At 34.1% G+C, this 22,483-nt stretch overlaps 5 protein-coding genes and 1 long non-coding RNA gene across 20 annotated transcripts in view; 2 read left to right on the top strand and 4 right to left on the bottom strand.

Annotated features, from left to right (window-relative positions):
* The first annotated feature begins 864 nt into the window (after window positions 1–864).
* Window positions 865–1,551, top strand: LOC116127118 (anthocyanidin 3-O-glucosyltransferase 2-like). The gene has a single exon (XM_031412787.1). It carries the CDS (start codon window positions 865–867, stop codon window positions 1,549–1,551), a length of 687 nt encoding a protein of 228 aa, XP_031268647.1.
* A 2,550-nt stretch (window positions 1,552–4,101) lies between these two features.
* Window positions 4,102–5,216, bottom strand: LOC116127168. Of its 2 annotated transcripts, XM_031412824.1 has the most exons (3): window positions 4,582–5,216; window positions 4,387–4,411; window positions 4,102–4,260 (listed from the first exon to the last, which is right to left on the bottom strand). In XM_031412824.1, exons 1-3 carry the CDS (start codon window positions 5,152–5,154, stop codon window positions 4,145–4,147), a joined length of 714 nt encoding a protein of 237 aa, XP_031268684.1. In that variant the 5' UTR covers window positions 5,155–5,216; the 3' UTR covers window positions 4,102–4,144. The 2 variants fall into 2 exon arrangements, with proteins under 2 accessions (XP_031268684.1, XP_031268683.1); XM_031412823.1 differs by having other exon boundaries at window positions 4,102–4,411.
* Window positions 5,190–6,026, bottom strand: LOC116127117. Its single transcript, XM_031412786.1, has 2 exons — window positions 5,685–6,026; window positions 5,190–5,258 (listed from the first exon to the last, which is right to left on the bottom strand). The coding sequence occupies exons 1-2, from the start codon at window positions 6,024–6,026 to the stop codon at window positions 5,190–5,192; spliced, it is 411 nt and encodes a 136-aa protein (XP_031268646.1).
* Window positions 6,027–7,301: 1,275 nt separating this feature from the next.
* Window positions 7,302–9,586, bottom strand: LOC116127116. Its single transcript, XM_031412785.1, has 2 exons — window positions 9,174–9,586; window positions 7,302–7,484 (listed from the first exon to the last, which is right to left on the bottom strand). The coding sequence occupies exons 1-2, from the start codon at window positions 9,450–9,452 to the stop codon at window positions 7,302–7,304; spliced, it is 462 nt and encodes a 153-aa protein (XP_031268645.1). The 5' UTR covers window positions 9,453–9,586.
* The window catches only part of LOC116127076 (disease resistance protein At4g27190-like), a 29,007-nt gene continuing 15,754 nt past the window's right edge, over window positions 9,231–22,483 (bottom strand). For 11 of the 13 annotated variants that reach the window (XM_031412737.1, XM_031412739.1, XM_031412742.1 and 8 more), the window contains 6 exons: window positions 22,133–22,241; window positions 21,962–22,041; window positions 21,850–21,882; window positions 21,162–21,232; window positions 19,899–19,995; window positions 9,231–12,265 (listed from right to left, as the gene is read on the bottom strand). In XM_031412737.1, coding sequence (XP_031268597.1) covers window positions 9,591–12,265; window positions 19,899–19,905 — 2,682 coding nt within the window. In that variant the 5' untranslated portion in view covers window positions 19,906–19,995; window positions 21,162–21,232; window positions 21,850–21,882; window positions 21,962–22,041; window positions 22,133–22,241 and the 3' untranslated portion in view covers window positions 9,231–9,590. The remainder of the gene's footprint in view (window positions 12,266–19,898; window positions 19,996–21,161; window positions 21,233–21,849; window positions 21,883–21,961; window positions 22,042–22,132; window positions 22,242–22,483) is intronic. The other 2 variants (XM_031412749.1, XM_031412748.1) reach the window with 2 other exon arrangements.
* On the top strand, window positions 12,941–18,362 carry LOC116127078. Of its 2 annotated transcripts, XR_004127573.1 has the most exons (4): window positions 12,941–13,171; window positions 13,999–14,107; window positions 16,618–16,811; window positions 17,634–18,362. It is a non-coding gene; the product is annotated as an uncharacterized LOC116127078 (long non-coding RNA). The 2 variants fall into 2 exon arrangements; XR_004127574.1 differs by lacking the exon at window positions 16,618–16,811 and having other exon boundaries at window positions 12,962–13,171.

The following is a 22,483-nucleotide window of genomic DNA, read 5'->3' as shown; positions in this document are numbered from 1 at the left end:
TGGTTGATTAATATAAATTATATCATATTATTCGATATATAAATTCAGTACACTCTATTGTTAATTCTATTATTTTCCTAAACAAATCTTTCACTACAAATGAAAAAGCACTACAATGATAATTGAACCATTAAACAACACCACATTTATGATGAGTCAGTTATCGAGTTCACTGAAACAGGGACGTGTGTTTATCTTGGCCCACTCGCCCCGTGACAGGGGCAGGCACAATAATAACTCAATGCCTTCAGATATGGACGGTCGAGATGATAATTTTAAAAAAATTATTTTGATTTACAAGCGTGATCTCGCCGCCTAAGCCGGCGGCGACCAGGCCACATTTTTTATTCCTTTATTATTTAATAAATATTTTTCTCATAAACTGGCATAGTAATTATATCATCATCTTCATCAGCCCTTTGTCCTGTATATAACTGTCCATCAACTTTGTCAGTAAACAAAAGTACAAAACAAAAGGATGAAGAAAGCTGAGCTACTGTTGATCCCTTCATCGGGCGTCGGCCACGTTGTAACGATGGTGGAGATGGCAAAGCTTCTGGTCCACTGTGACCACCGCCTCTCCATCACCGTCCTCGTCATGCAGCTTCCCTTCGACACCAAATTCCCCGTCTACCTTCATTCACTCTCTCTCTCTCCACTCAACCCGAACTTCAAAATCATTCAACTCGCAGAAGTCAATCTTCCCCTTCAAAATCATCTTCTCGTGTAAGCTTCATGGATTCATTCGTCAAAAGCCATTAACCCCTCGTCAAAGAAGCAGTCACTAAGCTAATTCAGACAGAGTCAGCCTCTGGTGGCTCACCTCGACTCGCCGAGTTCGTTCTCGATATGTTCTGTGCGGACATGATTGAAGTTGCGAATGATTTTGGAGTTCCTAGCCACATTTTCTACATCTCCAGTGCAGCTTTTCTTAGTATGCAGTTACACTTGCAAGTTCTTTGTGATAAGCAAAACCAGCCCATCACTGAGTTGAAAGACTCGGCCACAGAGTTGATTGTCCCGAGTCTCGTTAAGCCGTTTCCTGTTAGGAATTTGCCTATCGTGTTCATAGAGAAAGAGTGGACTATTGTTATATTTCAACAAGCGAGGGGGTTTAGAGAAGCAAAGGGCATTATTGTAAATACATTCAAGGAGTTGGAATCCTATGCGGTCGAGTCTTTCTCTGATGGTAAGTTGAACAACACCCCACCTGTGTATACACCGGGAACCATTTTGAATTTAGAGGGTGATGAGATTGATCGAGGATCAGGTGGATCCATCTCAATAACAGAGATCAAGGAGTGGCTTGATGATCAACCGCCATCATTGATTATGTTTCTTTGCCTCGGGAGCATGGGAAGCTTCAGTGAGGACCAGGTGAAAGAAATCGCTTGTGCGCTTGAACATTGCGGCCATCGGTTTTTGTGGTCCCTATGTCAACCTCCACCGAAGGGTCAAGTTGGTAATCCTACTGATTATGCTAATCTGACGGACGTGCTACCTGAAGGGTTCATTGATCGGACGACTAAGATTGGAAAAGTAATCGGATGAGCAATTTGGATGTTCACAAGAATTAATTCATTCAAAAATTTGTAGTTTCATTTTCCCTTTTTGTGAGAATCAGTTATAATTGTGAGATTGCGGAACTCAGAAAAACCATGTTTACTATATAACCATTATAACCTTATGAATAATGACCTTAAAAGAAGTTAAATGTGATAAATGTATAATCCTGCAAAGGGTTGTTCTGTGATGTTGGTGATGGTGGTAGTATAGTGATTCGTGGTGTTGAATATGCTTTTAAGCACTAATTGTTAATATGTGGTTTTCAGTACTAGCAAAGCACTGACATCATTTGCAATTATTTATGTATGTAAATCGATAAAAGCTTCATATAATTTTACTCAAAAGGAATCATCAATCATCCACACAATGAACAAGAAAGCTCAGCTCGTCTTTATTCCTATACCAGGCATCGGCCACCTCCTCTCGACAGTGGAGCTAACCAAGCTTCTCGTCCACCGCCACCACCACCTCTCCATCACCGTCCTCGTCATGACACTACCTTCTGACTCCAAAGTCAACGCCTACCTCAATTCACTCTCTGCAGCAAACCACATCAACTTCGTTCATCTTCCTAACGATCACCTTCCACTTCTAGAATCCAACCCCAGAAAATTCTTCCCTTCATTTATTGAATCTCATAAACCCCACGTCAAAGAAGTTGTCTCTAAGCTTCCCACTCCGAGTCAGCCTCTGATGACTCACCCAGACTCGCCGGGTTCGTTCTCGACATGTTCTGTACAGTCATGATCGATATTGCTGATAAGCTTGGAGTTTCGAGCTATATCTATTACACATCGAGTGTAGGGTCTCTTGGTTTGATGTTTCACGTGCAGGCTCTTTATGATGATCAGAACATGCACACCGCTGTGTTAAAAGACTCGGATGCTGAGTTGGAAGTATCGAGTCTCGTTAACCTAATTCCTTCCAAGCTTTTGCCTTCTGCGTACTTTGATGAAGATTGGTCTATGATTCTGTTTGAGCAAGCGAGGAGGTTCCGAAGGGTTAAGGGTATTGTTGTAAATTAAATGGAGCTGGAATCCAATATGATAAAGTGTCTATCTAATGGTGAAACTGAAACCAACATCCCGCCCGTTAGCATTGATCTCGGGTCAGGTGGGTCCACCACAAAATTGGAGATTATAGAGTGGCTTGATGATCAATGGCCATCGTCGGTTGTGTTTCTATGCTTTGGGAGCATGGGAAGCTTCGATGAGGATCAGGTAAAAGAAATTGCATCTAAGGATCAAGAGCATCGGCAGAGTGATGAGATGTTGGAAGGATTAGCCATGGAAATGAAAAATGTTGATATAGGGCCACCTGAAGCTCCAATCTAGCTAGATGCCATCTCTCAGTTTAATGAAAACTCAGAAGAGTTTAAAAGTTAATCCATGTGAGAAGTTCAGTGCTTGAATTGAAGCAAATGCAAATTTGTAGAAAAAAATATCTGACCATTGGATATCATACATACAGTTTCTATTATTATAAGTTTGCTGATAACTATTGGTGTCCAGGCCACCTTCATCTATAGCTTTGAAAATGCTCTTTTCTTCTGGGGAGTGGATAAGGGATCCGGACCGCTCCTTTGATAAAGTAGTGATCTTGTTGCACACGTGTATGAAATCTCCACCACAAAATATAATCTTAATATATTTAAAAATTATTAGAATTTACTCTAATCTGCATAAATAAAAAGTGCCTTTAAAAAAAAGCACTTTTTGTTGATTCTAAAGCCTTTTGACGAGTTTAAAAGTATAACAGAAAACCAAAGCCTTAAATTGCCAACTAAACTCACTCATCCATCCATGGCCTTGCCCACCACTTTTCTGCCACCCCTTTCCCTTTCACCGCCACTTCCCAAACTCAAAACCCCCGCAATCCGTTTCCGCCTGATCAAAATATGCCAGGAAGGCCAAACTCATGTAGCCCGTCAACTGTTCGACACAATTCCCCGCCCAGCTACAAGTGCTTAAATGCAAATGGCAGAGATTGATACACATTATGTAAGAGAGCAAGTTGTAGCAAATTTGATAAGAATTTAGTATGTTCCTAGTGAAGTGCAAAATGTTGACATTTTTACAAAACCATTGGTGGCAACTGGCAAGACAGTTTGTGTTCTTAAGAAGTAAACTTATTGTTATACCATCTTCTCNAGCAGAAGTACTGATTAGATCCACCAGATTATAACAATTAAGCACCTGATTAATGAACTTCACCCTGAATTATACAAAATACATCAGTTACTAACCCAAACATAAACTCTGTCAATAATCCATTAGAAAATTCACATAACAAGTGAATTGATATTGGACTTAAAACAGAACAAATATATATAACAAGTGCAGTTTAGAAAATTCATCAAATTGAAGACAGTGAATTGAATTTTCTTCTGCTTCCCTTCAAACAGACTAGTCTTCATTGGATTAGGTGGAGCCAACTGAAAAATCATCAAAAGAAATATAATTAACCACAAGTACATTTATGTTGGAGCATCTTCAAACAAATTCAATGTGTAGAATAATAAATTTAATTACCTGATTAGAAATGATGAGCATGTTACTAAGTTTCAGTGTTATTTTCTTCATTTTGTTGGATGAGAATCGGAATAAAGCTCTTTATTTTTCATGTACCGAGGTAATTTTCGAAAATCACCCCTGCAGCAAATGAGATCTGTAGACGTCTCTTCATGACTATCATCTTCACTGCCCATTTCAAGTGCCTGCTCTTCATGAATTTCATCTTCACTGCCTCTTTCAGGTGCCTGCCCTTCATGACTATCATCTTGGCTACCTATTTTGGGTTCCTGCTCTTGCTGACTATCATCTTCGGCGCTACTTATTATGGGTGCCTGCAAAGCCAGATATCTGAAGCATCAAATGCGAAGGTAGTAATATTAAGCTTTCTATGGCATTACACAAGGAGTATATGTATGAAAAGAAGTTCCTTACTGTGAAGAATAATGAGCAAATCCTTTTGACTTAATATCTTTAATCAATTATAATTAAAAAATAGAAGTACCTTTGCTTCCGCATGCACACTTTTATTTTCTTCATCCCATGAAAATCTTGTACTTATCTGTGGACATCTTATGACTTCCAAATGACGAAGTGGTGGTGCTGGAAATATGAAGTGATGATCCACATGGCAAAAGTTGGTGAGTCTTGGTAAATCTTTCAGGTATATTGTCTGAAGTTGAGGCAACTGGATTTCTTTCTCATCAATCACATCATTATCTCCAAATATTTCTTCTAATTCGGAGTTATCAATTACAATTAGGAAATTCAGTTGTTGAAAACCCCGAGCTATGGAGATAGGAAACAGATTTTTTAATTTATGGCACTTTTCCACTCTAATGTATGATAGAGTTTGGAGAAGATTTGCTCCAACTTCTTCACTAACTTTAACATCAATGATTTGCTCCAATTCTGCACATTCTCTGATGCGCAACTCTTTCAATTGCAACGTATGATTTCGAGCAACAGTTGGTGAGAAGATATGTTTAAGCTTGTTGAAGTGGGTTATTGTTAAAGAGGTCAAATTCTTCAGATTTGAGAATGATAATTCATGTTCTAGTACTCTGCAGTCTTCCATGCTTAATTCTTTAATATTTTTGAAGAAGCCACATCTCAACCCAGAGAGAATTCCATCTCACAATTGACGCAATTACTCATCTCTAGAACCTGCAGATTCTGAAACTGCAAAACAATGTTATAAAAAGTTTATTAGATAAATTTATGCCAATAGATTATAACGTACTACCAACTACTAAGAAAAACGTAAGAGAATCTTTTATATATTTTATTTAATTAACTAAAAAATCCAAAATTTTTAAGAGAAGCTGAAAGTAAATATTGAACAATAACAAACTAGATTCATTTATAATTTTAAGTGAATGGTCTGATATGCTATTGCTGAATAAGTTCTATTAAACTTGGAAGAATTTTATTCCCATAAAGGGAGTGGTGGTAATTGGTAGACTTAAATTTTAACAATTTTTTAATAATGTACATAGAATATCTATCCAATTAGTGCTAACTATTATTATTGAATATTACTAACTCTTCATGCATAAAATATCTATCCAATTAGTAAAGGCCTAATAGATAAAAGATTTAACATACCTCTTCAACAATGAAAGTTGTAGTAAATTTGGAACAGTCTTTTACTCTGAACTCTTCCAAAGCTGGACAGCATGCATCATATTTTTCTGGAAAAAAGCTTACTAGCTTTGCAAGTCTTAGTAGATCTAAAATCTTCAATTTTGGAAGCACGATGTTCTTATGATCTCCTCCACCTACATACTCTTCTCTTTCATGATCCAAATAAAATACTTGTTCCAAATTCTCACAATCACATACTCTAAGTGATTCCAATTGACCCAACCCCTGAGCAAGAGTAAATGAGAGTATATGTTTCAGCTTCTTGCACTTGCTTATGGTTAAAGTGGTTAGATTCTCCAACATTAGAATATGAGTAGGACCTTTACATAAACCTTCTAGTTCTTCCAGATGCTTCAAATCCAAACTCTTTAATTTTGGAAGTGAAAATTCATGTTGTTGTCCTTCCAATTGGAATACCTCTTTTACTCCACAAAGCTGATTGCCTAATTCTTCAAAATTTTTGAAAAAGCCAATCTATCCTAGAGAGAATTTCACACACAAATGAATAATACAATAATCCATCACCACACTCCGCCTTTCCTGAAAAGACAAATACTTTGATCTCTTAAAAAAAAGTTAGAGACCATGACATCACAATAACAACTACTAAAATTAATAAACGAAATCTGTTATTTTATTATTGAAATAAAATGAAATAATTTCTCAAAAATAATAACACTAATAATAAAGAAAATGCTAATTTCTTCTCTAATAATTTAACTTAACTATTTTTAAATATGCAAACTCAACAAATATCAAAATTGAAATTGTAGTTATAATAGCTGAAATTCTAGTTAGATGGCAATTATCATGTGTAATCATTGACCATGCATGTTGCCAAATACAAGTAAATCAAACTTCTTAGAAAAGGCATTAATAAATAAACATTGAAAAGTAAAAGATGTATATGGTCAATAAAATAAAAGTAAAAAGGCATTAATTGGTATTCAAATATTTTTATTTAATTTAACAAAAACAAACTTATTAGATTCGCGAATAAAGACCATTAGTCAAAATATCATTTTAATTTATGCTTTTTTTTTTTTAAATCTTATTACCATTATTAGTCAAAATTCACACATTCAATTATTTTGCAAATAAAAAAAAAAATAAAGACAACGGCTTCAAGATAAATTTGATTTTATTCAGAAAAAATAAAAATAAATAAAAAAACATACCACTTTGAAAAAAAAATCGTACTGCAAAGCCGTAATATACTCCCAAACACATTTATTTTGAACTCTTCCAAAGCTGGACAAGTTAAATGATATTTTTCTGGACAGAAGCTTTTAAGGTTCGCAACTGCTTCAAGGTTTATCTTCTCAATTGGGAGGTGAGTTGATGTTTTCTCATCTCCTAAACCAACATTTGTCTCCAGATAAAAACTTGTTCCAAATTCTCACAATCTTCTACTAAAGTGATTCCAATGACCCAATCTTCTCGCAAGAGTAAATGAAAAGATACGTTCAGCTTTTTACATCTACTTATTGTTAAAGTGGTTAGATTCTCAACCTTAGAACATGAGCAGGACCTTTACATAAATCTTCTAGTTTTCTAGACATTCCAACTCCAAACTCTTTAATTTTGGAAGTGATAATTCATGTTGTTGTCTTTCAAGATTAAATCTTCCAATGAAATACAACTTTTGCTCCACAAATAACATGTGTAATCTTTCAAATTTTTGAAGAAGCACGTCTTATCCAGTGAGAACTTTGTCAACAAACTGATGATTACAATCGTCACGCTTAGATCACACAATTTTTGGGGAAAACAAATCACTGATCTAAAATTTATTAGATCACGATTATAACAATATGCAATATATGTTTCTTTATAGTAAAATGAAACAAAATAACAATAATAAAAATTGTAAGTAATAAAATATGACTTATATGATCGACACGTCAACAACATTTATATAATCTAGTAGACATCATGTACAAACATAATTTGATTACGAAAAAATACAATAACATTGATTTGTGAACGTTGATTACACTAGTTTATATATACTAATAAAGATTATAATACATTAAACATGAGGTGAGGTTGAACCAAAAATTTATTGAATATAATAAGGTAAAAAAGGAATCCAATTAGGCCACTACCATTATGAATAAAGTTGTCATTACATTATCAATCGGGCCCATTGTGACTAATCAGGAAGATCCAAAATTAATTTAATTAAAATAATAAAGCAAAAATAGTCTTGGGCACTAGTTATTTGTCCTTTAAGATGGATATGGGTTTGTGACAGAGTCGGGTTGGGCCCATGGGCCAATGTGCCCATGAGTAGGGGTTCAAAAAAACAAAAACCGAACCGAACCGGTAACCGAACCGAAAAAACGGTTCGGTTACGGTTCGAAAAATTCAAAAAAACGAATTTTCGGTTCGGTTAACGGTTCGGGAAAAAATAAAAACGTGTAACCGAAACCGGTTTTTTGAACCGGTTTTACAAAATATATATATATATATATATTATATTATAAAAAATAAAAATAAATATATATATTAAATAAAAAATAATAATATTTATAATTATATATTAAATAAAAAATATAAATAATAATATTTTTAATGTATCGTTAGTAGTAGTCAAGGTATATATGAATGTCTAATTTTTATTTGGATATGTATTATTTATATTTACAATTTAATTTAAGAAAAAATAAAAAAATAAGTTTTATAAAAAAAAGGGAAAACCGGTTCAAAACCGGTTAACCGAAAAACGGTTTTCTCTAAACCGGTTCGGTTTCGGTTCGGGAATTTTCCCGAACCGAAAAACCGGTTCGGTTAACCGCTTTTGAACACCCCTACCCATGAGAAGTCGTGTGGAAAATGGTGATTATGTTTCTTGTGTCAATTTTATATTTTTAAATACTGAATGTTATAATGGCCACCAAGGGGACATCTTTAATTTAATTTAATAATAATAATAACACTTTTACTTCAAAAAAATTTATTGTTAAACTTCAAAATTTAACAATAATTTTAACTCTAATTAACAAAAAGTTAATTAGAATTTAATTTAATTTTATATAAGGGTAAAGTAATTGTATAAATTTAAATTAGTTCTTTTTAAAAAATAATATAAAATTACTCACAAAGTATACAAAAATTAAAAATTAAAAAGCAATAAAATCATTAGGGCCCTTGAGACTTAACAATCTCTCGGGGGCTGAATAAAATTAGTTTCAGTTGTATTGAAAAATTAAATCATAATTGTTAGAAATTTTAAAATAATGTATAGCTAAATGAACCGTCTAAAGGTCTAATAGATAAAGATTTTACTATTATGATATAATTTTTCATTGTTGATATCTCACTTAAAGTACTATCTATTTTAATATTGGTCAAATTCAAGCATGTTCGTCCATTTTAGGCAAAAAAAAAAAAAAAAAAATGTGACAATAATTTGTATTGAGATAAAAATAAAAATTGAAAACATACCTCCAAAGCTGGCAAATTTGAATGATTATTTTCTGGAAAGAACCTGGTAAGCTTTCCAAGTTTGTAAACGTTTAGCTTTTTTAAATTAGGCAACTTGATGTCCTTTCCTTCCTCTGCAACATCATTTTCTTCTTTTCCATGAAATACTTGCTTCAACTCTGCTGTATCTTCTATTTCAAGATTTTTAAGTTGCATAAGACCTGTTGCAACAAACACTGGAAAAACATATTCCAATCTCTTGCATCCGTGAATTCGGAGATCTTCTAATTTTGACAACATTTTCTCTCCCCTGCCATTATCACCCTCTTCTATCTTGATCAAGAACTCCAAACTCTCACAAGCTGTTACACGGAGTGATTTCAACTGCCCCAAACTCCGGGCAATTGATAAAGTGAAAAGATAAGCCAAGCTTTTGCATCATCCCACATTAACATCCGTAAGACTTTGGAAGTTTACAATATGAATGGACATGGGCCCCTTCCATATACACTGCAATTCTGGTAACCCTTCCAAATATAAATTTGCTAAACTTGGATGCAACTTAGGATTTTCTTCCCCCACTTGCGATACATCCATCATGCATTTCAAGTCTTTACAACGTATAACCTCAAGAGTATTCAACTTCTTCAATCCCTTTTGGTCAATGCTTGGGAGGATATTTTGACAACCTGTTACTTGTTCCAAATTAAGATGTTCTACACTATGATATAGTGCTTTAAATAATGCAGTCAATAAGGTTGCATCAATATTAGCAATTCTTAAAGCTTTTGATGATTCTGAATATCCATAAGAACTTCTGTTCACACAAATTTCATACCTTGAAAGTTCGGAGAAAGCAAAGTCTTTTGGAAGGCATTTTGAATTTATTTTCAAATATAGAACAGCCAAGCAAGGTAGATAATTTACCTCTGAAAGCCTAGCATTGCCTGTTTCTATACTCTTCTCTTCAGCCTCCCATTCTTCAAAGATGTCCTCCATGTATAATTCTTCTAATTGAGAAAGGCTTCGTATCAAATTGGAATGAATTCTTTTTAGCCGATAACACCCACGTAAATCGGAAGAAATTTTTTTTAGCTGATAACACTCACGTAAATCCAACATTCTTAGTTCCTTAAGTTCACTCAATTCTATTGGTAATTCGTCAAAACGAGAACCTCTAAAGCTAAGAATCTCAAGTTTTTTCAGCTTGGCAAGGGAACAAATGTCTCTCAAATTACAATAACACAACTCTAGAGTCTTGAGATTTGTCAAGAATTGAAGTGATTTCAATGAAAGGTCTGCATATCTTAAACTTACAACTTCTAGTGCTTTCATCTCTTCGAAACATTCATCTGAAACTTTCAACTGTGACCGTTGATTTTCACCACCCAATAGCAATAGTTTAAGCTTAGGACATACCAGTCTAACAGAGAGCGCTTTTAGTTTGTTCTCCAACAAGGAGATTGCTGTATATTGTTTCCAACCTTTCTCCCTTGTCAACTGCGTCAAATCTATGCCAATCTTGCTCATGAATATATTCTCCCCCTTTGATGTTATCCATAGACAAACATCACGAACTATATCATGCATTCTCACAAATTCTTTTCCATAAGCATCTAATAGCAAACCCAAATCCTTCAGGGTTTCAACCATTGAACGTAAGGCCCTTCTTGCTTCTTCAATGGATGAAACATCTTTATACAAATCTAACCCCACTCCTATTCTAACCAAATCCTCCAAAGGAATTTCAAAATCCTCAGGAAATAGTGAACACATCAAAAAACAGAATTTAATTTCATCTGTCTTCAAATAATCATAACTTAACTTAAGACTGGCATAGACACCTCTCTGTTCACTATTAACATGACATAAATCCTCCAGTTTTGACTTTTTTAGTTTTTCACACACAAATTCCCACATTTCAATATTTTTCTCTCCACTCAAGTGCCTTCCGGTGGTTACAATTGCTAAAGGCAAACCGTCACATTCATTAGCAATTCGAGTAGCCAAAGTATTCAAGTTGTCACAGTCATCATCTATACCTGCTTGCCTTTTGAGTAACGCCACTCCTTCATGTTTCTCTAAAACATTTAGAGGAATTAACGATTGATACTCCCTATGAGCGTATATTTTTTTGTTGCGGGTTGTCAAAAGCATTTTGCAACCTTTGCTCAATGGAACACCTATTTTTTCCTCGAAATTGAATTCTTCCCAAACATCATCGAGGATTACAAGGCTATTATTAGACTTTGACAATCTTGAAGACAACCTCTGAGCTCTTCCCTCTTCAGTTTCCTCCGTAAGTTTCAAATCTAGGAAGTCAGCTAGCTGACCTTGAATACTTCTGAAGTTTGGAGTTTGCGATACAATAGCCATCACAACCTCCTTAAAAATGCCCTTTTCTTTGACCGTTTTACGCACTTCTCTTGCTAAAGTTGTTTTACCCACACCGCCCATCCCATACAATATAACGATATGGGTGCCATCATTTTTAAGTGCCTCCATAATCCCATCAAAAGCAGCCTTCGTAGACCGGCAAAATTCAAAATCTTTAGGTGATGAAGGTTCACCTGATAGAGGTGCAGGATCTTTAGGTGCTGAAGGTTCACCTGATAGAGGTGCAGGATCTTTAGGTGCTGAAGGTTCACCTGATAGATGTGCAGGATCTTTAGGTGCTGAAGGTTCACCTGATAGAAGAGCACGACACCCCACTCTTTCAAATTGGCCTCTATCTATAATTTCCTTCAATTGAATGCTTGTCTTGGTTGCTTTGCGCCCCAACTGATGTCGAGAGCCCCAATTAGGACACCACCCATTAAGACAAGTTTTATTAACTTCTATTTTTCCTTTCAACGTCTCAACTTCTTCCATGATTTTTCCCGAATCAGATAGCCAATCTTGTACAGTTGCCTTAATTTTTTCATCATTTCTTTCTGCAGCTTTGATTTCTTCCTCCACATCACGCTGTTTCGATTTCAAGTTTCGCTCTGCTTTTGTAAGATCTTCAACAATTGTGTTGAAACGAAATATATAACGGGCTTGGTTTCTGGTCGGCTCCACTAGGTATTCTCCAACCTTTGATACAATAGCAGTTACGATCTCCATCAATATATCTGTTATCAAATAGAAACTATATCAGTATAAAAATTCATCAGTAAGTGTAAAATGCAATTATAGAGATATGAATTTGTAAAATTAATCTTGTCGGAAGCAGTTCAGATAACATCTCTTTTAGTTTTTGAACAATTTATTTTTTATTTTAAAAATAAAATACATCATACGATCTTACTCTTTTTCTTTGTAACATTGAACCATGTAACATAATTGTAATTAGTGAACAGATAAACTTCTAATATTTCATGATTATTTTATTTGTTTGCTGTAGAAAAGAAAATACACTTTGGGCAAAACATGATTTTTAGCCTAGATAAGTGTTTTTAATTCCTAATGACTTTGTCTCATAAAAATGTGTAAAAATCTTAGAGAGAAAGCGTGTGGCCACAATTAGTGAGGCCACAAAAAGAGATAAGAGGAGAGTAAATTTGTAATGTTAAAGAGACCTATAATATTCTTCTTCTGTTTCATGGTCATATAGACAGTAAAGCACTATGAATGTAATATCCCACATTTTATGGGTTATTTTATAAAATTTATTTTGTTTTCTCGGGGAAAAAATGTGAGTTTCTAAATATTTTTTGGGGCCTTTTGCAAGAAAAGCTGATGTGGAAGGGTCATCGTAAGAATAAGAGAATAATTGGGGTAGTTTCACAATTTTAGAAAATTGTTTTATACAAAGGTGGGCTTTTCGCTCAAATGGAGAAGAACCGAGAAAAAGGGAAGAAAAGAGAAAGAATTGAAGAAAAAAAAGTGAGAAAAGAAGACGAGAAGAAAGAAAGAAAAGAAGGGAGAGAGATGAAACCGAGAAGAGAGAGAGAGTGATGAAGATGGCTGGAAAAGTGGCCGCCAGCGGGCAATCTCCGGTGACCAGAAGGCGTAGAGGAGGATTAAGCATGTGGGAGGTGAGTAAAGCTTAAGATTTCCCTCTTTGATGACTATTGATTAATTTGATTTGTGTTGTTTATGATTGAGTGCAATGGTATAAGATTAAACTGAAAAGGGAAGATTAATTACAATAATGTTATGTGGATAGAACATGTATGTGATTCCTAAGCAAAAAAAAATTGTTAAAGATGTGATTTTTTATATAAGGGGTACTGTACAAAATCTGACGATCTGGGATTCTGAAAAATGTTTTCCTGTTTTGGATTTTTAATTGAAACTGAATTTCGGATATGTTATTGTAGACTTCTTGAGGAGTTTAGAAATTTGTTTCACTCAAAAACTCGAAGTATTGGATTTTCTATGGATTTTTGAAGTTTGCCCTGCAATTCTTAAATTTGGGTTTCTGCAAAACGAGTAGTTTAGTAGATGATTTGATATATCTATTCCTTTTTAAATTTGATGATTTTAAATTCTTCTGAATCCTATAGGCGTCTACTTTAATTCTGGAGGTTTTCGTGAGGTTTAGATTGAAGGTTAAATTGTTATAAATTTTACAAGTCAATAACCTCAGTTCTGGAAGCAGTTGGCAGTTTTGAAAAGGTTGAAAGAAAATTCTGTTTTAAACGGTTATGGACTCTAGAATGGCTTGGATAATTACTGGAACCTCATATGTGTGTCTTGAATGCCCCATTAAAATTATGGCTTAAACTGATGAATAAAATTTTTATGAAAAATCCTAGAGTGATTAGTGTTCGGTTATGAGACAGTTTTTGTTAAAGGATGTTAAGTTAATCTTTTGTTGTTTAAGATGTCCAATGAATTTAATGTTGAAGTGTTACCATAGGGAGACCTTTGCATGGAGAGGTCATTGGATTTCGGATAAAGGAAGACAAGCGCATACATCATTACAAGATTCCGACCGCTTCTTTGGATCAAGAATTTAGCTTCAAAAGGTGAGTGGATAAACCAAAATTGCCTTGCTAAAAGTCTGATTTTCTGTTTTATGTAATGCGTGGAAGCTTATTGTGGCGTTTGATGTGCGTTTTGGTGATGAAAAAAAAATGCATTCTTGCTTGGTGGATTCTTTAGTAGGCTTGAAGATTTTATGTTTGTAACTTAATCATGAATTTATGTGTTTATATATTTTGGATATTGTATAATGAGCTTGATTTGGAATTGATTGTGATTGGAAATAAATCGAGCCAATTGGTGGGATTGGTTTGCTTGATTTACGATTGGGAGTGTTGGATATTAAATAAATGAAAATGGTATGGATTGACATAGGAGGTTGTGGATTATGTTGATGAATTGGCTTAATGTTGTTTAATCAAGATCATGATTATTGGTTATATTTTGGCTTATGAAAAATGTTATATTCATATTGGCATAAAGTGTTTGATATGCACAATCATGGGTTATGGATCATGTATTGGAAGGGAACTTGCATAATTTGGATGATTGGAAATTAAATTGTGAAATTGCATGTGGAATTGGTTATTAAAATGAAAATCCAGCCAAATTTTGGGGAGGGCTGGTTTGTTTGTTCTTGAATAGAGAATGAGGAAATTGTAGGGTAATGTTGGTGGGAATAGAGTTATTGTTGGGATGAAATGAAATTCTTGGTTTCGGTTGAGTTGCAGTGTAAATTTGGTGGATATGGGTTGTTGTCAAATTGAATAAAATATTGGTGGTTGGTTTATCAAACTCTTGATAGATTGAAGTATTGATGAGCTTATAAAAAGAGATGGGCTTGGCCCAAATTTAAGAAGCTGTGAGTAATGGGTGTTTTGGGTTGGTTTATAATTGTGAAAAGATATATTAAATTAGTATTGGGTTTGTTTATATTTGGGGGGCATAAGGCCCAAATTTCTTTGCTTTGGGTTAGTATTTGATTGTAAGTGGTGGAAGGATTCCCAAGGGAGCAGATTGTCAGTTTTGTGATTATTGGAGTAAGGCACTAAGGCAGGGGGCTAATTGTAATGTTTGAAACCTTTGGGACTAAATGTGAGGGATAAATATGAGGTGTAAATTGATATTTTATAAGTTGGTATACTTCGGAATATTATACTCGTATTTACATGATGGTTTTATTAATAATATATGGCACCCATATTCGAACACTTGCATGAAGGCATGTAATATTATTGAAGATTGGGAATTTTGGAGCTGGGATTGTGGAAGTGTTATGTGGACTGGAACCAACTTTTTGCATCCACTACTGTTTTATTTGTTTGCTGTAGAAAAGGAAATGTATCATAAAAATGTTGTGAGACGTCCTAGACATTATAAATATGCGTTAAATCGTAGACAGAAACGTGGTAATAGAAATTGAGGGATTGGTGGTCTGAAGAACTGTATGGGAAGGTGTGAAGGTAATTTCTCTAGCACATCCAGTAGCCAGGCCTAGGGCCAGTGGGAGGCAAGGGAAATTTAATGGCCACTAGTAGTGCAATAGAGCCTCTAGAGGGAACAGAGGATGTTGTGTGACAATGTGGCAGGTACCATGAAGAGTAGTGTTGGGGTGCAACTTCAGTCTGTTGTCAATGCAGACCATTTGGACATATTAAGAGAGAGTGCCCCAAATTGTCTGAAAGTGGAAGTGTATTTTAGAGGGCAGTCCAGTAGGGTGAATAGGGAGGGAGTAGTTGTGTTAAGGGACAACAGAGGTCCCAACCTAAAGAAGGGTCTAGGTCATGGCAAAAGAGAGAGGCAGAGAGAATTGGGACAACCTTGTATTTAGACCCGAGTATACGCCATGACCTAACAAGAGGCCTAGACCATACCAAAGGAGGTAACTTTTTAGGAAGTCAGGAATGCCAAAGTCAATGTTTTGTGGAAAGCACCAAGTAACTCCCTCTTGTCTAATTTTAGAGGCGACTATTAGGAAGTACTTTCGGAAGGGATGTCAAGTGCAACTGCCTTTTGTGGTGGATACACGAGTGGATGGTATATTGATTGGAAGGTATTTTGATGGTAAGGAAATTGGAAAGTTTAATTGCAAGATGTGGTGCCCATGTATTAAGAAAGATTGTAGGGTTTGGCTCCAGATATTCGTTATGCCAACTAAATGAAGCGAACATTAGAGTGGCACAATGGAAGCGAGTGGGCCTATAACCTGCAATCCCCAAGACCGTCCCTTGGATAGAAATTCAATGTAGTGATCATACGGAAGAGGGAACAACTTGAGAGAGTGTGAGAAGGATATATGTGCACTGTATCCGAAGTTGTTCTAATCAGGTGTTTAAATTTCGAAGACGAAATTTCTTTAACGGGGGAAGGTTGTAATATCCCATATTTTATGGGTTATTTCATAAAATTTATTTTGTTTTCTCAAGGAAAAAAGTGAGTTTCTAAATTTTTGCTGGTGGCATTTTGCAAGAAAAACTGATGTGGTAGGGTCATGATAAGAATAAAAGAATCATTGAGGTGGTTTCACAATTTTAGAAAATTGTTTTATATATAGGTGGGCTGTTCACCCAAATGGAGAAGAATCAAGAAGAAAGAAAAGAGAGGAGAGGAAGAAGAAAAGAAGGGAGAGAGATGAAACCAAGAAGAGAGAGAGAAGAGTAGAGAGCGATGAAGGTTGCTGGAAAAGTGGCCGTCGGCAGGCAAACTCCAGTGATGGGAAGGAGTAGAGGAGGATTAAGCATGTGGGAGGTAAGCTTGAGATTTCCCTCTTTGATGATTATTGATTAATTTGATTTGTGCTGTTTATGATTGAATACAATGGTATGAGATTAAACTGAAAAGGTAAGATTAATTACAATAATGTTATGTGGATAGAACATATATGTGATTCCTAAGCAAAAAATTGGTTAAAGATGTGTTTTTTTATATAAGGGTTACTGTGCAAAAACTGACCATCTGGAATACCGAAAATCGTTTACATGTTTTGGGTTTTTGACTGAAGCGAAATTTTGGATATGTTGTTGTAGACTTCTTGAGAATGTTTAGAAATTTGTTTCACTCAAAAACTCGAAGTATTGAATTTCTATGGATTTTTTAAGTTTGCCCTACAATTCTGGAATTTGGGTTTCCTGTAGAACGAGTATTTTAGTAAATGATTTGATGCATCTATTCTTATCCAAATTTGATGATTTTAAATTCTGGTGAATCCTGTAGGTATCTAGTTTAATTCTGGAGATTTTCGTAAGGTTTCGATTAAAGGTCAAATTGTTATAAATTTTGCAAGTCAATAACCTCAATTCTGGAAGCAGTTGGCAGTTTTGAAAAGGTTGAAAGAAAATTCTGTTTTAAATGGTTATTGACTCTAGAATGGCTTGGATAATTTACTGGAACCTCATATGTGTATCTTGAATGCCCCATTAAAATTATGGTTTAAATTGATGAATGGAATTTTTATGAAAAATCCTGGAGTGATCAGTGTTTGGTTATGAGACAGTTTTTGTTAAACGATGTTAAGTTAATCTTTTGGTGTTTAAGATGTCCAATGAATTTAATTTTGGAGTGTTACCATAGGGAGACCTTTGCATGGAGAGGTCATTGGATTTCGGATGAAGGAAGACAAGCGCAGACATGGTTAGAGGATTCTAATCCTTTCTTTGGATCAAGAATTTAGCTTCAAAAGGTGAGTGGATAAACCAAAATTTCCTTGCTAAAAGTCTGATTTTCTGTTGTATGTAATGCGTGGAAGCTTATTGTGGCATGATATGTGTTTTGGTATGAAAAAAAAAATGCATTCTTGCTTGGTGGGTACTGTAGTAGATTATGTTTGTAACTTAATGATGAATTTATGTGTTTATATATTTTGGATATTGAATAATGAGCTTAATTTGGAATTGATTGTGATTGGAAACAAATCCAGCCAATTGGTGGGGCTGGTTTGCTTGATTTACAATTGGGAGTGTTAGAGATATTAAATGAAAATGGTATGGATTGCTTTAGGAGGCTGTGGATTATGTTGATGAATTGGCTTGGCCCAAATTTAAGAAGTTGTGAGTAATGAGTGTTTTGGGTTGGCTTTATATTTGTGAAATATTGGGTTTATTTATATTAAATTTCTTTGCTTTGGGTTAGTATTTGATTGTAATTGGTGGAAGGATTCCCAAGGGGGCAACTTGTCAGTTTTGCGATTATTGGAGTACAGGAAAGGGGTTAATTGTAATGTTGAGGTGTAAATTGATATTTTATAAGTTGGTATACTTTTGGAATATTATACTCGTATTTACATGATGGTTTTATTAAGAAATATATGTCACCCATATTCGAACACTTGCATGAAGACCTATAATATTATTGAAGGTTGGGAAGTTCGAAGGTGGGATTATGGAAGTGTTATGCTGACTGTAACCACGTCTGTAGTACTGTGCCCTTCAAACATCAGCTAGTATTTATATTTGGCCTCATGTGTGCAATGAGATGGTCCATACTACCGCATTGTGGTAGCATCCTATCGGGATAGTATGGACGCCTGACGAGCTCCAAGCGAGATTACAACAAGCAGGTATTGGCTTGAGTGGGATTATGACACCCAATGGGTATTGGCTTGGGTGGGATTATGACACCCAATAGGTATTGGCTTGGGTGGGATTTGATGAGACTATTGGGCGGGTATTGGCCTAAGTGGGATATGATTAGCCTCATGCGTGTATTGAGATGACCCATACTTCCAAACGATAACGATCTATAGCATCCTATCGGGACAGGTCGGACGCCTGATGAGCTCTAGGTGGGATTACACCCCGAGATAGACCTTAGGAGAGATTTGACGGATTACACGAGACGGGTATTAGCCTAGTTGAGCAGCTAGTTGGTTGCCTATATTAGGGACCTTGGTACTAGTGTGGAAGTGGTGACGGTGGTGGTGGTGGTTGCATTAACTGAATGAGTGGAACTTGTGAACATCTAGCGGGTATAGGTTGGGATGAAATTTATGAATATCCAGCAGGTATAGATTGGGTGGAAATTGTGGACACTTGGCAGGCATTGGCGTGAGCAAAAGTGGGTTTCGTGTCGAGAAATGCCTGCTCAACTTTGATGATGGTGTATCGGTTTTCGTAAAATTAATACAATGATCCATGGTAATTGGAAAGTTTGTACAAGGATGTGACTTACCTTGCTAGGCATGAGTGGATACAAATCAAGGAAATTATGTAAGGAAAGTGTGGTTTCGTTAAAGGAATAGTTATGTGTTACGTGAAATGCAAGTTTTGCTCATGCAGGTTTAAGGTTGAAAGTTATTTTTATTTATAAATTGCATTTGGTTGGTTGACAGACATATGTTCATTAGCATGATGTTTATACACATTAGAAGCACTCTAATACATTTGTTCTGTAAATTGTTTTCTAAGATTTACATTTTCATAACTATGTTTTGTGTTACACTACTGTCATTAAAGTTTTTATGAATGGAATTGATAAATTGTTTTTGAAAAAAAATAAAATAGAAATCACCCTCCTCTTGGGATCTTGAGTCCCTCGGAGTGCCCGGATTCGACGGATAGGGAATACTCGGGAGGGGATGTGACAATAAATCCTTGTGAGTATGGTTTGATTAATTTTGCCCTTTTGGAATAGATTAATGCTAGGTAATTAGTATAAAAGATTTCATCATATTCAACAAGTGAAATATGGCAATCTTATACTATGTTATTTGTATTTTGAATTAATAATAATAATTTAGATAAGATAAACAAATAATTAGCCGTGTTACTATTTTATATATTTTCTATGCTATATAAAATTTAAAAAATAAAAAAACAATATAACTGAAAATTCATATACCTTGCATAAAAACCAATGATATTTTCGTGAAATGTCAAGCTTTGAGTAACTACCAACAAAGCGCAAGCATCTGGTTTTGACTAGACTAGACCTTTATCTGAAAGAGGTAAGACAAGAAAATAAATAAGATGTCAAGTAATTAAATATAAATTAATGTTAAAAGAGGAAAAAGAAACTATGAAGCATTGTTGATCATTCCTTTAAATAATTTAATTATAAAAAAAAAAAAGGAAAAAACTTTTATTATTATTTTGCTCTTGGTTAATGTTTGCTCAATTACCACCCCAAGAAATAAAATCATATCTAACCTTACTGATATTAAAATTTTTATTTCTAAATAACATAAGATATATATACATACTCAGTTAAACCTTAATAAATTAATATCATTAGGACCATAAAAAATTATTAACAAATCAATATATTAAGTAATCGTATAAATTAATAAATTATTAATTTATTGAGGCATTCTCTATTTTCTTTTTCCAAAACATTGAACTTAATGCATTACATATTGTGTATAGTTAATGTGGTGTACAAAATAGCTCATAGTTAATGCACTTAAAGCAACAATTACAGTGCATAATTTTTGCTTGCAATACGAGAATACTACACTAGTGGTTCTTAATGCACTAAAAAAGGTTAGAGATGAAATCCAAGAAGACATTAATTTTAAGAGGAAACAAGTAATGTTTGACTCATTTTATAAAAGGCCTCCTAATTAAGTCATGCATATATATAATTTTAATGTATAAGGAGATTATTAGTTTATATATCAAGTGGTACTTATGTGTGTGTGTCTGTGTGTGTTTTTTTTCTTTTAATGTATTATCTTATTAATTTAGCAAATTATTAATTTACCATATTGGTCCTAAGTCAAGACCGGTCAAAAGTATTATTTAATTGAAGTTACTAATTTATCGAGTATTAATTTATCGAGATTTAACTGTATTTTTTAACCTACACAAAGTTAACCATGGCTCAAGAGGTCCACCTTCAGTTAAGACATTTTCTTTTAATTTAATAATAAAATATTAAACTATATGATAAATTTTGGTTTCATGATGATGCTCTAAAGCACAAGTTTTAAAATAGGTCTTTCCATTAAGCTACATCCATGGAGATTTCCTTATTATATTTTCAAAAGGTTTTTATTTTCATTCATAGCATAAATGTTCAACATAGAAACATAATTTATTGAAGAATATTTAATTATTATAATAAATTTCAAAAGCACAAAAGAAAAAAGGACATTTTCTGTACCTTTTTCTATTAAGATATATCTTGACACAATAGAAAACTATGCTCTGTGAGAAAATACTATGACCTGTATTCTGCAAGTGAAACGATAAAAATAAATTGCTAAACAATAAATGACGAATTTTAAATATTTTATATAATCATGCTCGATTAAACTAGAAGATATTATCCTCTACATAGGGCTAATAGCTCACAACCCCAAGTAAAATATCCTAATAATAGCTACTAATTAGTCAAATATCATAAATTGTTAAGAGCTATAAGCTAAAACTAGGAGACAACAAAGTCAACAGTTACCTCTTCTTCTCAAACTATATAAGTTGTTGTGCCTCTTATCTTACATTTTAACAAAAATCATTTTTCAGAAACCTCATCTCACAAGTTTTTTCTTTATTCTTCGCATAAACTAACTTAAATTATGCAAATGTAATAAGAAAACAAAATTTCAACCCTATCCTTAGAGTAATGGAGAAAACCTATATGCAATATTATTCTAAACAAAAATTTTTGTCTACTTTAACCCATGTGGAAAATTAATTTAGACATGTGGCCACTGGCCACACATTCTAAATAAACTTCAGCAAGCCAATGAAGTTCAAAACATTAATTTTTGTAGTCTTTTTTTTTAACTTTTTAATGAAATAATTTGTAATGGTATAATAATGAAGTTTAAAGATGATAAGTATCATACCCAATTGTGATGATGCTATTTGAGCTTGAGAATCTGCGGTTACAATTCACAAAGTTTAGCTTTATGAACGAGGATACATATCTAAAGTCAGTATAAAGTTTGTGACTGATACCTTCTAGGTAAGAGAATCTGTAGTAAAATTCCACACCCAGAATAAAATGTATTTGAGATCTTCGATCAGATCCTTGCAAACTTTAAGTTTACAAAAACGTTAGCAAGTAAATAATAACAAAAAAAAAAACCAAGTAAAACCAGAAGAGAAGCTGAAGTTGAAACATCATACCGATTGGTGTTCTCCTTGAAATGAAACTTCTCTTGTATCTATAAATCTTTGCACAATCATCTCTATGCTTTTATCAATGGATGACCCACAATGTCTCTAATAACTTGACCTATCAAATGAGAAAAAGATAATTAAGTAAAATACAAGTAACTGTATTATGGAGCCACAAAAGCATTAATAACAAAATAAGTAAAACAAGTTAATCTTGGAAATGAATAAAGACAATAATGAAAACAAACATTCAATTTTATGGGGTATTTATATTTTTTAACGAGATTAAACAAGAAATTAAAATGAAATTGCCAACCCAAATTCTTGACGGGTAGTAATTAGTCTAAAGTTGAAATAATG

This window comes from Pistacia vera, unplaced genomic scaffold (genome assembly GCF_008641045.1).
Source record: "Pistacia vera cultivar Batoury unplaced genomic scaffold, PisVer_v2 Contig189, whole genome shotgun sequence".
Lineage (NCBI taxonomy): Eukaryota > Viridiplantae > Streptophyta > Magnoliopsida > Sapindales > Anacardiaceae > Pistacia > Pistacia vera.
The sequence above is the reverse complement of the archived record's forward strand: the minus strand, read 5'-3'. Positions and strand labels throughout refer to the sequence as shown.

Coding starts and splice junctions, on each gene's coding strand:
- LOC116127118 (XM_031412787.1), top strand. CDS start 865: ATGATTGAAGTTGCGAATGATTTTGGAGTTCCTAGCCACATTTTCTAC.
- LOC116127168 (XM_031412823.1), bottom strand. CDS start 5,154: ATGGAAGACTGCAGAGTACTAGAACATGAATTATCATTCTCAAATCTG. Junction 4,412..4,581: donor GTGTGCATGCGGAAGCAAAG/GTACTTCTATTT, acceptor CTGGCTTTGCAG/GCACCCATAATAAGTAGCGC.
- LOC116127117 (XM_031412786.1), bottom strand. CDS start 6,026: ATGTTGGAGAATCTAACCACTTTAACCATAAGCAAGTGCAAGAAGCTG. Junction 5,259..5,684: donor CAACTTTCATTGTTGAAGAG/GTATGTTAAATC, acceptor ATTGTTTTGCAG/TTTCAGAATCTGCAGGTTCT.
- LOC116127116 (XM_031412785.1), bottom strand. CDS start 9,452: ATGTTGTCAAAATTAGAAGATCTCCGAATTCACGGATGCAAGAGATTG. Junction 7,485..9,173: donor CAAATTTGCCAGCTTTGGAG/GTATGTTTTCAA, acceptor TGTTTTCCCCAA/AAATTGTGTGATCTAAGCGT.